The 13,383-nt window shown below is 35.1% G+C and overlaps 3 protein-coding genes across 4 annotated transcripts; 1 reads left to right on the top strand and 2 right to left on the bottom strand.

Moving 5' to 3' along the window:
- Positions 1-341: 341 nt before the first annotated feature.
- ATAB2 (RNA binding protein) lies at positions 342-3,047 on the bottom strand. Its single transcript, XM_022877645.2, has 5 exons — positions 2,514-3,047; positions 2,336-2,405; positions 1,203-1,374; positions 848-991; positions 342-731 (listed from the first exon to the last, which is right to left on the bottom strand). Exons 1-5 carry the CDS (start codon positions 2,993-2,995, stop codon positions 472-474), a joined length of 1,128 nt encoding a protein of 375 aa, XP_022733380.1. The 5' UTR covers positions 2,996-3,047; the 3' UTR covers positions 342-471.
- Positions 3,048-3,417: 370 nt separating this feature from the next.
- Positions 3,418-5,859, bottom strand: LOC111288081 (polygalacturonase QRT2-like). Its single transcript, XM_022878841.2, has 9 exons — positions 5,436-5,859; positions 5,225-5,356; positions 4,865-5,032; positions 4,754-4,774; positions 4,427-4,634; positions 4,253-4,334; positions 4,016-4,124; positions 3,819-3,935; positions 3,418-3,730 (listed from the first exon to the last, which is right to left on the bottom strand). The coding sequence occupies exons 1-9, from the start codon at positions 5,844-5,846 to the stop codon at positions 3,509-3,511; spliced, it is 1,470 nt and encodes a 489-aa protein (XP_022734576.2). The 5' UTR covers positions 5,847-5,859; the 3' UTR covers positions 3,418-3,508.
- A 2,648-nt stretch (positions 5,860-8,507) lies between these two features.
- On the top strand, positions 8,508-13,049 carry CCD1 (carotenoid cleavage dioxygenase 1). Of its 2 annotated transcripts, none has more exons than XR_016341447.1 (14): positions 8,508-8,782; positions 8,967-9,037; positions 9,148-9,162; positions 9,385-9,496; positions 9,809-9,908; positions 10,468-10,530; positions 10,694-10,804; positions 10,892-11,076; positions 11,314-11,452; positions 11,794-11,911; positions 11,994-12,095; positions 12,224-12,485; positions 12,574-12,685; positions 12,764-13,049. XR_016341447.1 is itself a non-coding variant. In XM_022878829.2 (14 exons), exons 1-14 carry the CDS (start codon positions 8,540-8,542, stop codon positions 12,788-12,790), a joined length of 1,653 nt encoding a protein of 550 aa, XP_022734564.2. In that variant the 5' UTR covers positions 8,508-8,539; the 3' UTR covers positions 12,791-13,049. The 2 variants fall into 2 exon arrangements, 1 of the variants encoding a protein (XP_022734564.2); XM_022878829.2 differs by having other exon boundaries at positions 12,224-12,478.
- The last annotated feature ends 334 nt before the right edge of the window (positions 13,050-13,383 follow it).

The following is a 13,383-nucleotide window of genomic DNA, read 5'->3' on the forward strand; positions in this document are numbered from 1 at the left end:
AAAGAATCACCTCAAACAAGCATGGTCATTTTGATTTTCTTTGTGATTGAAGTACTACTAAATATTTTTGAGTGAGAAGCTCGAGATTGATTTGAAATTTATTGTTTGAAATTTGGCTTTAGCACTTAGCACAATCAAATTTTAAATTTGAGTTTGATTTGAGATAAAAAATTAAATCGTGTGAATTCGTTTGATTAGATTTATTTATCAAATAAAAAAAATTTAATTTTCATAATTGATTTTAAATTTGATTATTTACGTTCAAATTCATTTATATATATATATATATAAAATAATAATTTTTTAATTAAAATAATAATATATATATTAAAATATAAAAATTTGAACTTATCTCACTAGATAAGTTTAGCTATTTGAGTTTTATTTAAATCAAACTCAAATAATTTGTAAGCATTAATATATCATTTACACTTTTAACTAACCGGAATCCATTTCCATCAGTTTTAATAATTATACAGGAGGTGGCGGCAAGTCCAACAGCAGCCAGAATCCAACACAATCATCTGAATCCAAGTCGTCTTGGATGGCAAGGAAATGTAAGCCTCCACATGCCTTCTTTGCAGCTTCCCAAGCTTCAGCTTCACTTGTAGTTATAGGAGATTTCTTATAGGTTGCATAAACATAGCGAGTAGAAATTCCAACAGATAGGATCAAGCAAGCACGAGCGGTATCGGCCTCTACTGAACAGACTTCCAATCCATTCATCCAAGCTGCAGTCAGACCTCTTGATTGAGACTTTAAATCCCCATAATGGAATTGTGAATGCAGTAAATTCATGGGGCAATGCCTATATGAAACAAATGGATTCAACATGAGAGAAATAAACCTGCCAATGGTTTGGCACGTGAAGATGCAACTGCTAGTCCTGGAATCAATGTCTTGTCATCGACTTCAATTCCCAGTAAATCCAAATCCAGACCAGCCCCAAACACAAACCTTTTGTCCAAGGACGAGATCTCCTCTCGGACAGCTAGAACAGAAAAAGTAAAACCAGTTTCAACCAGATCAGAAGGTTGTCATTAGAAAGCATATTAAACACTACTGGTATTTTAGTTGAGAAATGAATAATGAACAGCCGTTCTCCACTCTAACAGGATGAACACATCTAGGGTCTAGCAATATTTAGCATTTTGTATAAATGAAGTCAATTATGTGACGGCCATTAAAAGTGAAAGATGTACCTGAAAAAGGTAACTGGACAAATGCCCATTTTTCTCCAAATAAGTTCTCTGGAAGTTCCATTGGGAAAGGGTTATCTAATGCCAAAAGTGTCTTGGATCCCTTCTGAAAACCAGGATGACGCATATATATTGTCTCATAACGTTCTTCCAACCAAAGAAGTAGTGATAGACACTGAGAAAGGACAAGAACCATTGAACAAACATACAGTATAAATTACCATGTTTGTAACTAGCCCCAAACTGAAATATATGGCTACAGTTTGAAACTTGTAAGAAGCCAAAAGATGTGCAATTCATGTTGTACATGTAAGGACTCAAAATTTGGGCATTGTGTTTGTCATATCTTCAGTTTCTCATTGTTAAATACAATCATTTTGATCAAGAGACAACAAAGAAGGAAAAAGAAGAAAGAAGAATAAAGCTAAAATAGAGTATCATGAGGGGCAAGTAAGATATTCAACTATAAAAGCCTTAATGTAAGTCGAAGAACCAGGGTAAGAATGCTATAATTTCATTCTGAAACCTCTATATAAAAGTTCCATGCTTCTATATTCTACACAATTGTGTCTGACATGGAGGAAACAATTGTAAGGACTCTTGCTTTTATTTGAACCAGGATATAAGCCAGCCTCTTGAAATTGATTAAAAAGTTAAGAAAAAAGTGGAATTCAACTAAAAATAATCTTAGTTTATAACTCATAGGGTCTGCAACTGCAACCAAAGTAAATGAAAATGCTAGCAGTAGTGCGTTTGTAATCTGGTTTACTGGTGCTACGTGCGTTCAGCGTTAAGACAACCCATACAATAATAGTTCAGATCTTTCTGTCCTCCCTCCATGAATCTGTACAAGTTAAAGTTATTTTCAAAACAAGTAGCAGAGCACTTCAAGCTTAGCTGCATAGACTTCACAACTTTTTGCACATCTTATGCTAAAAATGTGACACTCGATTCGGTGATGATATGAAAAATAGTTATAATATATATGTTGAGACTTAAATCCAAAATTATGAGTTTTTTTGTGATATAAAACCATGAAACTTTCAAATTAAAACGGAAAACACCTCGTAAATTCGGTGCGATCTCCAAAAAAAATAAATTAAGCAGTAATACATCATACTTTATGCCAAGCTCACCCGTTTACTAGGAACCGGCTTTATGCCAAGCTCCTTACATGCCTTTGTAATTATGGTTTGCATTTGTGACCTACAAAACCAACAAAAAAGAAATCGACAAAGAGCATTGATTATGTTCAACATGCATGCAGGCAATCGTATAGGGAAATTTGTATGTTAAAAAGACTGTAAAATTGACCTGAAGAAGCGAACTTTTTCTGGTATAGGGACACCTAAATCCTCACTAATTGAAACAATAGCATCCTTTAAAGTAATACTATTGATAACATTGTTGGGAAAGTACTTTGTATATTGCAGTGAAAGTGAACTGTCACACACTACAAGTTCCCATATCTTCTTGCCCCTGATATCTAGCATGGGTCTCGAGCAAAAATCCAGTTCCCACTCTGTAATGCTCGAGGGGTCGGTTTCTGAGTCAAGATAGCTCAATTCTGAAGTTGGGTCATCTTCTTCACTGTCATCAAATTCAGCTTCTTTTGGCACTGACACCGAGCTTTCTGATATAGAGTTTGGTTTAAAGTGCAGCTGTTGGTAGTTTTTAGATGAGAAAAGGAATGAAATGTTGCAGGATTTTGTGAGAAAGTGAGATTTGGAGATTGGTTTGTGAGATTTGAGAGCTGGGGATTTGATTCTTGTGGAATTGAAGCTTAGAGTTGCCATGAAAAGCACCTGTGAAAATGATCAAAGAAGTAAAGATGATGTCTGTTTTTCAGTTACAGGAGAACCGCACATATCTATTCGCAGATATGGGCTGGATTTTTGGATAGGGTGGCCTTCATCTTGTGCCCATTTTATACTGAATTTTATACATTCTAACGGATAAACCTAGCCCATTTTTTGGGCCCAAAACCTAACCCACTTTAGCAAAAATGCAATTAGGTGAAAAATAAATATAATACGATTTAAAAATTTAGTAATAATTATATATGAATTTAATAAAATAAAAAAAATTATTTTATATTTCGTGTGAATAACAATTATGACGGGATATCCTTTTTCCCTCAAATATATTTGAATTTCCTTAAAAATCCCTTTTTCCAAATTCTTGTATTTCTTACCTGCCTTGTGTGAGTCTGCATGTATAACATAAAATAATTGATATATAGAATTAATTTACATAAGTCAGAAGAAAGCATTTAATTAATGAATAAGGGAATTTCCCTTCTCCTTTGATTAGGATGAGCAAGGTGGAGAAACATTCCCTATATAAGATAATCTAACATTTGAACATGAAGCTTCTGCAATATCTTCTTCTTGTGGTCTTAAAGCTACATCTTGCAAAAAAATCCCCTGACAAGGAAAACTCCGGCTGCAATCGAATTTCATGGCCACGTTAGAGGCACTTGTTCCTCTGATGTTTTGATAAAGCACATTGCTAACTTGAACTGCTGACACCTGATCATCAACAGTACATGCAGGTTCATTATGGTGCTGCTCTGATGTTTTAGGCCACGATTTGTATTCCAGGGTTAAGGCTTTTTACCTGTTTGGAGCATGGTTTTTGTCGATCACAATAGTTTTGATCAATAATTATAGGATTGCTGACATTGTGCATCACTATATTTTGGAATTTGATGTTTTTGGCATACCCTGATCCTCCCTACAGTATAAATCGGACCAAATGAACATATTGTAATCTGAAATTAAGATGGAATTATATTCTTAAAAGAAAGCTCTTACCTGCCATGTCTTTATTCTCACTCCATTGGCGGTTCCTGAAAGTGTTGCTTTATTCACTATTACATTGGACACATAAGCTGCAGAATTTCTAGCTCCTAAGCTCCCAATGCTGAAAATAATAACAAATTGCAACAAAATCCCATTAGGATTTTTACTCCATCAAATACCATGTTCGTAGTAAGTTGAAATCAATTAGGTAAAAGTTTGGTTGAGACTAGTATTGAATTAGCTCGAAACCTGATTCCATGGCCTGGTCCGCAAGTTATACCCGTGGCGCGGACATTTTTGGAGCCGCTTACTATAGAGATACAATCATCACCTTCAAATATTGCACAAGATGAATTGATCAGCATAGACTTTGTGATATTTAGGTGTCCCTGATTGATTTAAGTACTGTTTTATTTGGTTTACCTGTGCTGATGACACAGTTGTTAATGTTAATATTCTGGGTTTCAGTGACATGAATTCCATCCGTATTGGGGCTGTTTCCAGGTGCAGTTACATAAAGGTTAAAGGCTTGTACATTGACACATTTTTGAAAGGTAAGATGCATTTGTTGAGCATTTTTTATCTGCAGTCCTGCTACTCTCAGGTTAATACATTCATTGAAGGTTACAGCCTGCAAAAACACAGTTCTGTTTAATATAATACATATATAAAAAGAATAAAAAATCATCTCCAATTCTTACATACTTTAGAAAAAGTATAAAAAATTAATGAGAAAGTATGTGAACTTACTGTTGGCGCTTCCTGGCAAGGCTGCAAAATGATGGAACAGAGAAATAGAAGAAGAAATATTAGCTGTTTATTGATATAATTCGAAATATTGATATAATGCAAATGACATACGAGGGCTTTGTTAATTTTGCAAGACTTTTGCCACCATGTTCTGCCATTGCCATTGATGACGCCTTCACCTTCTACCCTTAAATTTTGAACATTATCAAAGTAAAGCCATTGTCTTCTATTTTTTTTGTAATCTGAGTGATCGACAGTGGCTTCAATTGTTCCATAGATCTGTCAGGATCAAAAGAATAGGAAAAATGTTAAATGAACTAGTAGTCTATCTCTATCATTCAATTATAAGTGATTTATCAGTTCATTTTATGCCTACCTTCATGTATGTATTTGAAATGAATTTACTAGTATGTATGCATGGGAGATTAATTTGAGGCAAGCATGCATGCATCCATGCATGCCAAAACTCACCTTCAATACAAGAGCAGATTTGCAAGGTCCTGAGAAATCAATTGGCTTAAGACGATAAATCTTGTTCTGAGGGACCACCAGAATAGCTCCTTGAGAAGAAGAACAAGCATATTTCCAAGCTTTCTTAAATGCCTAAACAAAAAATGTTAAATGTCAATCAATAATGGTGATCAAAGGGGAAAAACAGAGTTGAAGTGAAACCACAGGGTACCTCAGAGTCGTCTCTTCCATTAGCTAAAGCTCCAAAATCATCTACTTTTAGAGTCACCGGAGCACGAGCTGTATCAAGCCTCGACCAAATTTCATTGTTATAGTTGAACAGGTTTGCAGAGTTGGGATTATAGTAGTTTCGTTGATTGGAAAAGCCAAAGGTGCCAAAATATGGATGATAGGTTCTTGGGCGGTGATAAGCATGGCCTTGACGAAAACCGATGTGAAATGGGTCCTCTCTGTAAATGCAAAAGCAGGAGCTGAACAAAGAGATTAATGTAATGAAAAGTGGGAGACAATGGGTTTTTAGGAACATCCTGATCTTAACTTTTAGAAGAGAAAAGACAACTAATCTTGGATTGAAGTTGAAGGAATTAAATGATCTATGGATTGTATATATATGCTTTGTCATGAAGTGCACATATAGTTATAGTAAAGCATGGGAGTTGCCGTTCGACAATGATATGTCTGTGGAGAAGCAATGGCAGTTATTAGGTCTTAGAGAATGTACATGAAGTCAAAGAAAAGAAGGTATGGAAATGGAAGAGATTGAAGAAACTGAGACGAAAATGTTTACTTGGCTGCATCTACCCTGTTTATTCACATTTCTTCAACTAATGAAGAAAAGAAATGAGCTCGGAGCTTCAGTTAGTTAGTTAGTATTACTTAATTTGTGCTTGTTTACCAACATAATACATGCCTGATCTGCTGAATTGTGGTCATACATATGCAGCTAGTTAATGTATATCGAATTCATTTGGTTCAAACACATGCATGCATGCATATGCCTGGGCATATTTCTTGCCTTTAAGTGAAATTAATTGTGCTGTTGTTCTCCATATATAGTAATTAAATACACCAGAAATGAAACATGTTAATGAAGAGAAGAAAAAAAACACACACACACACAAATATAGATGCTTAATATATAGTTTTTACAGACTAATATGGGGATCACATGATGATGACTTTGTACATTCATGTACATTTCATCAGGATGCGTTAGGTAGAGTCATTCATTTTTTTCAAGCTTAGGTTATGGAGTTTTGGTATCAGTCCACCTATTCTTTGTTAGAAAAGCACCCGATAATTTATAATTTGACCATCTGATCAGGCCAAAGAGCAGTTGTTTGGAAAGTCCACAATTTTGACTATTATACGAGCTTAATTTCAACTAACAAATAACAGATTTTTGAAACAACTATGTGAAACATGCAATATTTTCTCATAATCATTGTTAAATTGAAGGTTTAATGCCACTTTCTACGCCCACTATAATTATAATGACGCAGGTTTTACTCTTGTTTTACGGGCTATTAGAAACAATATTGGTTTCACTTAGTCAGACAGACTCGATCTCCAAATTAAGCCAGTCAAGTTAACCCAACCCAAAAACGAGCCCTTTTTCATTTACTCAATTAATTACTTGTGTAATATATCATCGAGTATGTGCATGCATGCATGCATTTGTGTTTATATATATATACATGGCCATGTATTTATCACCTTATGGCCATGTATATGTCATTTATCATATGATCAAACTTCAAAGGGAAAAGGGGAGGGGGGGCGTGGGTTTGGTTGGGTGAGTTAGAGAAGTTAGCACCATTAATGGAAATTAAAAAGAAGCCAAGAGAATGGGATTTGGCGTGTGCTTTGGGGGGTGAAAGAGAATTAAGAAAAGAAATAAGAGCCATAACGTCACCCTATACGCTTGCCGTGGTGTGTTTGAATTTTGAAAGCTGAGGCATGGACTATTGTTTTAGTTTGTGTGTCAAACTGTCAAGTCATCAAGTCTTTTGGTGACTTTGGGTTTTTTTGCCACTTCAAGGAGGCTTCTGGTTTTTATGGCATGATCAAAGCCGTTAAAACTGTATATATATATATATATGGCATACATATATGTATTTGGTTGCTTTAATGTAAGGAAACTTGTACAGAAAATCTGTACATATATGGGTTTAAAGTCAAAGCATATACCAAACATTGACCCCAAGAAGCTAGATAGAAATGGAATTGGCATCCAAAGTTCCAAACTGCCAACCTCTCTTAACTAGAATGCCTTGTCATGAAAATTTCATAAAAATAAAATAATGATGAGAAAAGTAGACTAGATTAGAGAATTTGGTAATTGGTTGTTGAAGGTTTAGGCAAAAGAAGAGGCGGAAATGGTGAACTAAAGATGGGACAAAATACAAAGGAGAAAGTTAAATTATCTAATTTACTAGTATATAATATGCACTGCGTGAGAAATCAAACAGGGTGAGGGTGACAGTGAGCTTAGTGTGGAGTGGGGAGAAAACAAGAATAATGGTTTCCCCACTCCCTGCGGCTTTTTCAAGTGTCATCGAGTACCAATCTCAAAGAGGCTACCCAAATGGTATTTAGTCAAACACAAACTGGTCCTGATTTGGCGATGGGATTTTTTTCAAAGCTTTTATTGTAACGTTTCTAATTTCTTATTGAAAGAATATATAATATAATATATAAAAATTTAAATTTAAATTAATGAGATACTTTTTTATAAAATATTTAAACCTTTAAATCAAAATGAGTAATATCTTATCTCCATACTGATATTAAAACATTCCGTATGAAAGATGACAAGAATTATTCTATCTCAGATCAGGGATGGAGGGGTTGTTTAGTCTGTCAAGTGTTTTGGGTTACTTGGATTGTTGGTCTGTTTATGAGGTTTCTTGTTGGATACAAAGAGCCACAGCCCACAAGTTTGGATAATATGAGCCACGTATGAGTTGTGGACCCAAAGCCTTATTTGGACTACCCTCACTCATTCTCATAGTCATCTTGGCCCAACTATATAATATAGCATGAAATGTTGACAAATGAAAATTAGGATAAACAGTTGTGGTTTACTTTTCTGGATGGCAATGGGAATGAACTGTCAATTGTCACGTAGTGGAAGGTATCTGATAAGCCTAAGGGGAAATATCAATGCAGCATCAAAAGTAAACTTACACCTCTTATTTTATAATAAAAGTTTAAGACGTGGCACTTCGCGCACCAACAAACCACAATCATACATATAACCATTTTCACCACTTTCCACTTCAATCAGTGCCCAGTTCTTGGCCTGACACAGAAATGGCTGAGGATAAGGAGAAACTGTTGAACAGAGAAGGCGGAGGAGCTGGGACAGGAATCTTGGAAGTGTCTCCGAAGCCCCAAAAAGGGCTGAGTTCCAAGCTGATTGACTGGTTGGAGAAGTTAATAGTTAAGCTTATGTATGATTCTTCACAGCCTCAGCATTATCTGTCGGGTAACTTCGCTCCTGCTCGTAACGAAACTCTTCCCATCAAAGATCTTCCTGTGAAAGGCCACCTCCCTGTAAGCTAATACTATTACTCAGTAAAATCTTTCATTCAATGTCACTCTTCGTTAGTTTGGGAGGAGAAGAGTATATTCTTCTTATTTCTTCTTTTCTTTGACTCAGGGGTTTACCTTTACTATTACCTTAATAAAGTGGTTGAAATTGGATTAATTAAATGGTTTTATTTTCTATTTTTGTCAGGAATGCTTGAATGGTGAATTTGTCAGGGTTGGGCCCAACCCCAAGTTTGCCCCTGTGGCTGCATATCACTGGTGTGTGCATCTCCAACTTTTTTTTTTTTCCTTGTGAATCAAGTTTCAGTTTTGATTTATAAACCATGTACCATCACATCTAATTCTTTTTTTATTATCTCTGCCTACAGGTTTGATGGAGATGGGTATGTTAAGTCCACTTAACCATTTATATATAACATTAGTTCATTTCATTGCAAATTTAGGTCGTAAACACAAGTGGATGGATCTATTTATTGCACTAACTGTGTGGATGCTTGTCAAAATGCCAATTCAATTCTTGCTCTTTGCTTTGTACCTTTACATAATGTGGTTATATGGTATAACACAAATAACATATAGTAAACTGTTAACTCTGGAATTTGCAGAATGATTCATGGTATGCGCATCAAAGATGGGAAGGCAACATATGTCTCCCGTTACGTGAGGACATCACGTCTTAAACAAGAAGAGTTTTTTCGAGGTGCAAAATTTATGAAGGTATAAGGGTTGAAAAATGTTAGCTGACTATTTCTAATAAGTGAACCTCTTTTACTCATTATAATGCTAGAATATACTTCATGAATTAAAGGAATATAAAGCATTGCAAAGTTGTATGGCTATGTTTTTTATTTCCTTGGGCTGCTTCTAAGTGGTGCGCCTTTATGAAATCTAAGCAGTAATGGCATGACCTGCACACATACATGACTACAAGAGAAGCATTAAGATTTTAATTCTAACTGTAGAAAACCTATGTTGCAAATGCTTATCTCAGACATGTCATTATCCTCTTTTGAATATGCCATTTTGCAGGTTGGAGACCTTAAAGGGCTATTTGGGCTTCTCATGGTCAATATACAGAAGCTAAGAGAAAAGGCTAAAGTGTTAGATCTATCATATGGAAATGGGACAGGTAAATTTGTTGAGATTGTTTCTGCCGGAATGCAAGATAAAGCCAATGAATTCTACGCATCCCCTTTCAGCAAGTTCCATTACACGCAGTTGCACAATAGAAAATGGATTTTTTGTTGCTTATGAATGATGTCTGTGATGCATTTATACTTTGTCTCTTTTGGGTGCTAGTATTTGTTTGCCCTGGTGTCTGTTTCTTCTGTATATAGAAAGCAAAGATATGGCTGGATGGTTCTAAGATCCCGATGTTATTTCTGGAGACCATCAGTGAAAGGAAATGTTAGTGAACACTAAGTGTGCTAGAATGGATTGTGGATTACATTCTTCGTTCTTATACATTTAGTTGGTCTGGTACCCTTTGGGAAGAGGGCTTCCGAAACATATTTGTTGCTCAATTTATTCCATGAATCCATGGCACATTTATCCATCAAAATGCAGTCTGAAAACAACCCTACTCTGTCTTTTCCATTTTTTATAACGCTTATCACTAGTGGTTAACCTGGTTTAAAATGCTTATCTTATTGATGTAAACTCTGACCTGGCGTATCATCATTGTACAGCTAATACAGCTCTCATATATCATCATGGGAAACTCCTGGCACTTCACGAGGGAGATAAACCTTGTAAGTTTGTCTTCTCTCTCTCAGTTTTCTTTTAAGAAGGAATAAGGAGGGTTGAGGATGCCAAAATTCACATATTTTTGCAATTCTTGTTTTGTTTTACTGGGGATTATATTTTCTTCAATGAAACTTGGGTATTAAATTGTATCCCTTTTGCAACATGCAGATGTCCTCAAAGTTTTGGAGGATGGAGATCTCCAAACTCTTGGCATGCTTGATTATGACAAACGGTTGTCACATTCCTTCACTGCTCATCCCAAGGTTGATCCAGTCACTGGTGAGACCCATTATTTAAGTAGGAAATCTTTAAGTTATAAGTTACAGTGGTAAAAATGCTTTTGATTTATAAGATTTCTGCATGCAGGTGAGATGTTTACTTTTGGCTATTCACACATGCCACCATATATCACATACAGAGTTATTTCAAAAGATGGTTTCATGCATGAGCCAGTACCAATAACAATATCAGCACCAATCATGATGCATGACTTTGCGATTACTGAGAATTATGCAATTTTCCTGGATCTTCCTTTGTATTTCAGACCAAAGGTATGCCAACTTCAGTAGAGCTTTTATTGCTGTACTATCAGAAAGCCAACTTTCAAACCTTTGTATAGGTTGGTATATGACTTGGGTTCATACAGTGTTGTTTGATTTCTCCTTCAAAACTTCTCTTTGGTTTGTAACTGAAAATTTTCATGGGCAATGATGAAATCTTGTCTACTGACATCAATGTTGAGAATCATAATGATTACATCTTGTGATTGTTGACATTGAAATTTTCAGGAAATGGTTAAAGAGAAGAAGCTGATCTTCTCATTCGATGCTTCAAAGAAGGCTCGTTTTGGTGTGCTTCCACGATATGCAAAGGACGACCTCCTAATCAGATGGTTTGAGCTTCCTAATTGCTTTATTTTCCATAATGGTATTGTTTGCATTTTATCACTGTTTACATTCCAAAACTTTCTTTTAGGAAATTAAGATTTACTATATACTTTCAGTTCACTAATAGCTGATAAATGTCGGTTTGCATATTCCCATTGCCAACATTCTCATTCAATCAGCTCTGGCAATGAGTTACTAACTTTATATGTTTTAATATGGTGATGTGGCTTATCAAGGACATCAAATATTAATAGCATCAACTTGTCAATGGACTTATGATACCAAAGTTTACTTGATGTTTATTTTTTTTATAATTTAATATTTGTTCTTTGTATATGAATGAGTTAGAACTTAACTGCTGTAATGATGTTTCGTTACTAGCCAATGCTTGGGAGGAGGAAGATGAAATTGTTCTGATTACTTGCCGCCTTGAGAATCCAGATCTGGACATGGTCAGTGGGGAGGTCAAAGAGAAGCTTGAAAATTTCTCAAATGAGCTGTGAGAACTCTGACCTCTTTTGCGAATTTGTACAATGATCCTTATACTGAAAGTTGTTTCTGATTCCTATTATTTAAATCAGGTATGAAATGAGGTTCAACATGAAAAGTGGTCTTGCAACACAAAAGAAATTATCAGCTTCTGCTGTTGATTTTCCTAGGGTGAATGAGTATTACACTGGCAGGTATGTATCTGTTATGGTGTTAGCAATCTGAAAACATGAAGAGGAAAATAGCCAAATAGGTACCTGTATGATCAAATTTCTCTATCTTACTAAAACTTTTACTTGTTTCTTGTCTTGTGTGAATTTAGAAAGCAAAGATATGTGTATGGAACCATTCTGGACAGCATTGCGAAAGTGACAGGGTTTGTGAAGTTTGATCTGCAAGCTGAACCAGAGGCAGGAAAAGCAAAGATTGAAGTTGGGGGGAATGTTGAAGGCCTCTTTGACTTGGGACCCGGTATATTTGGTTCAGAAGCTATATTTGTGCCTCGTAAGCCACCAGGGACCAATTCTGAAGAGGATGATGGCTACTTGATATTCTTTGTACATGATGAGAATACTGAGTATCATGTCTCTCCCTTTCTCTTGCTATATATCATCTTCATGTATCCTTCTTGCATCACTTGCCAACTGGATTTACTTTTATTTGAGTGAGTAGAAAATCATCAGTGAATGTGATTGATGCAAAGACAATGTCAGCAGATCCCGTTGCAGTTGTTGAATTACCCCACAGGGTTCCTTATGGGTTCCATGCTTTCTTTGTGACAGAGGTCAGTATGTATACCTTGCTTTGCTCTTAACATAATTCTAAGCTTCTGATCTTACTTCTACTTTTATTGTTTGAGCAGGAACAACTTCAAGAACAGGCAAAATAGAGACAAACCTCTCAAGGTTGAAGCTTCCTTTTCGCTTTACAAGATACAGTTACATTAATAACCCAAAATCTCGATGCCTATGGGCACGTTGTGAATCGCACAAGATGATAAAAAGGTTATATGCTTTGTGTTGTTGAACATTCAAGAACAATAGTCACTACGACAATGTGAATGCAGAATATATATTGGAATTAGAATACAAATGATATATCTGTAAGTTGTTCGGATTTTATTCGAATAAAACTTAAAATTTGCTCAATCATTATCAAAGTGGAGTTTAAGTTTGAGCAGCTCCACTTATAAGCAAGTTGAATTTAAGCATTTTAATGTTTAATTCGAATAGTTTATGAACTTAATGATAGATTTGATAATTTGTGTAATTGTATCATATTTTGTATAAAATATAATTTTAAATACGATATGAATAATTTTAATATAAACGTGATATAAATACACAAATGACACAAATAATTTAAATATAAATATAATACATTTATAAATATTACACGTAATACAATATGATTAATATATTTAAAATTAATTTATATTTAACTAATATGATACGATTAATATAATTGTATATAAATAATATG

Source organism: Durio zibethinus, chromosome 4 (genome assembly GCF_047325235.1).
Source record: "Durio zibethinus cultivar Kanyao isolate XHJ-2024 chromosome 4, ASM4732523v1, whole genome shotgun sequence".
NCBI classification, from domain to species: domain Eukaryota; kingdom Viridiplantae; phylum Streptophyta; class Magnoliopsida; order Malvales; family Malvaceae; genus Durio; species Durio zibethinus.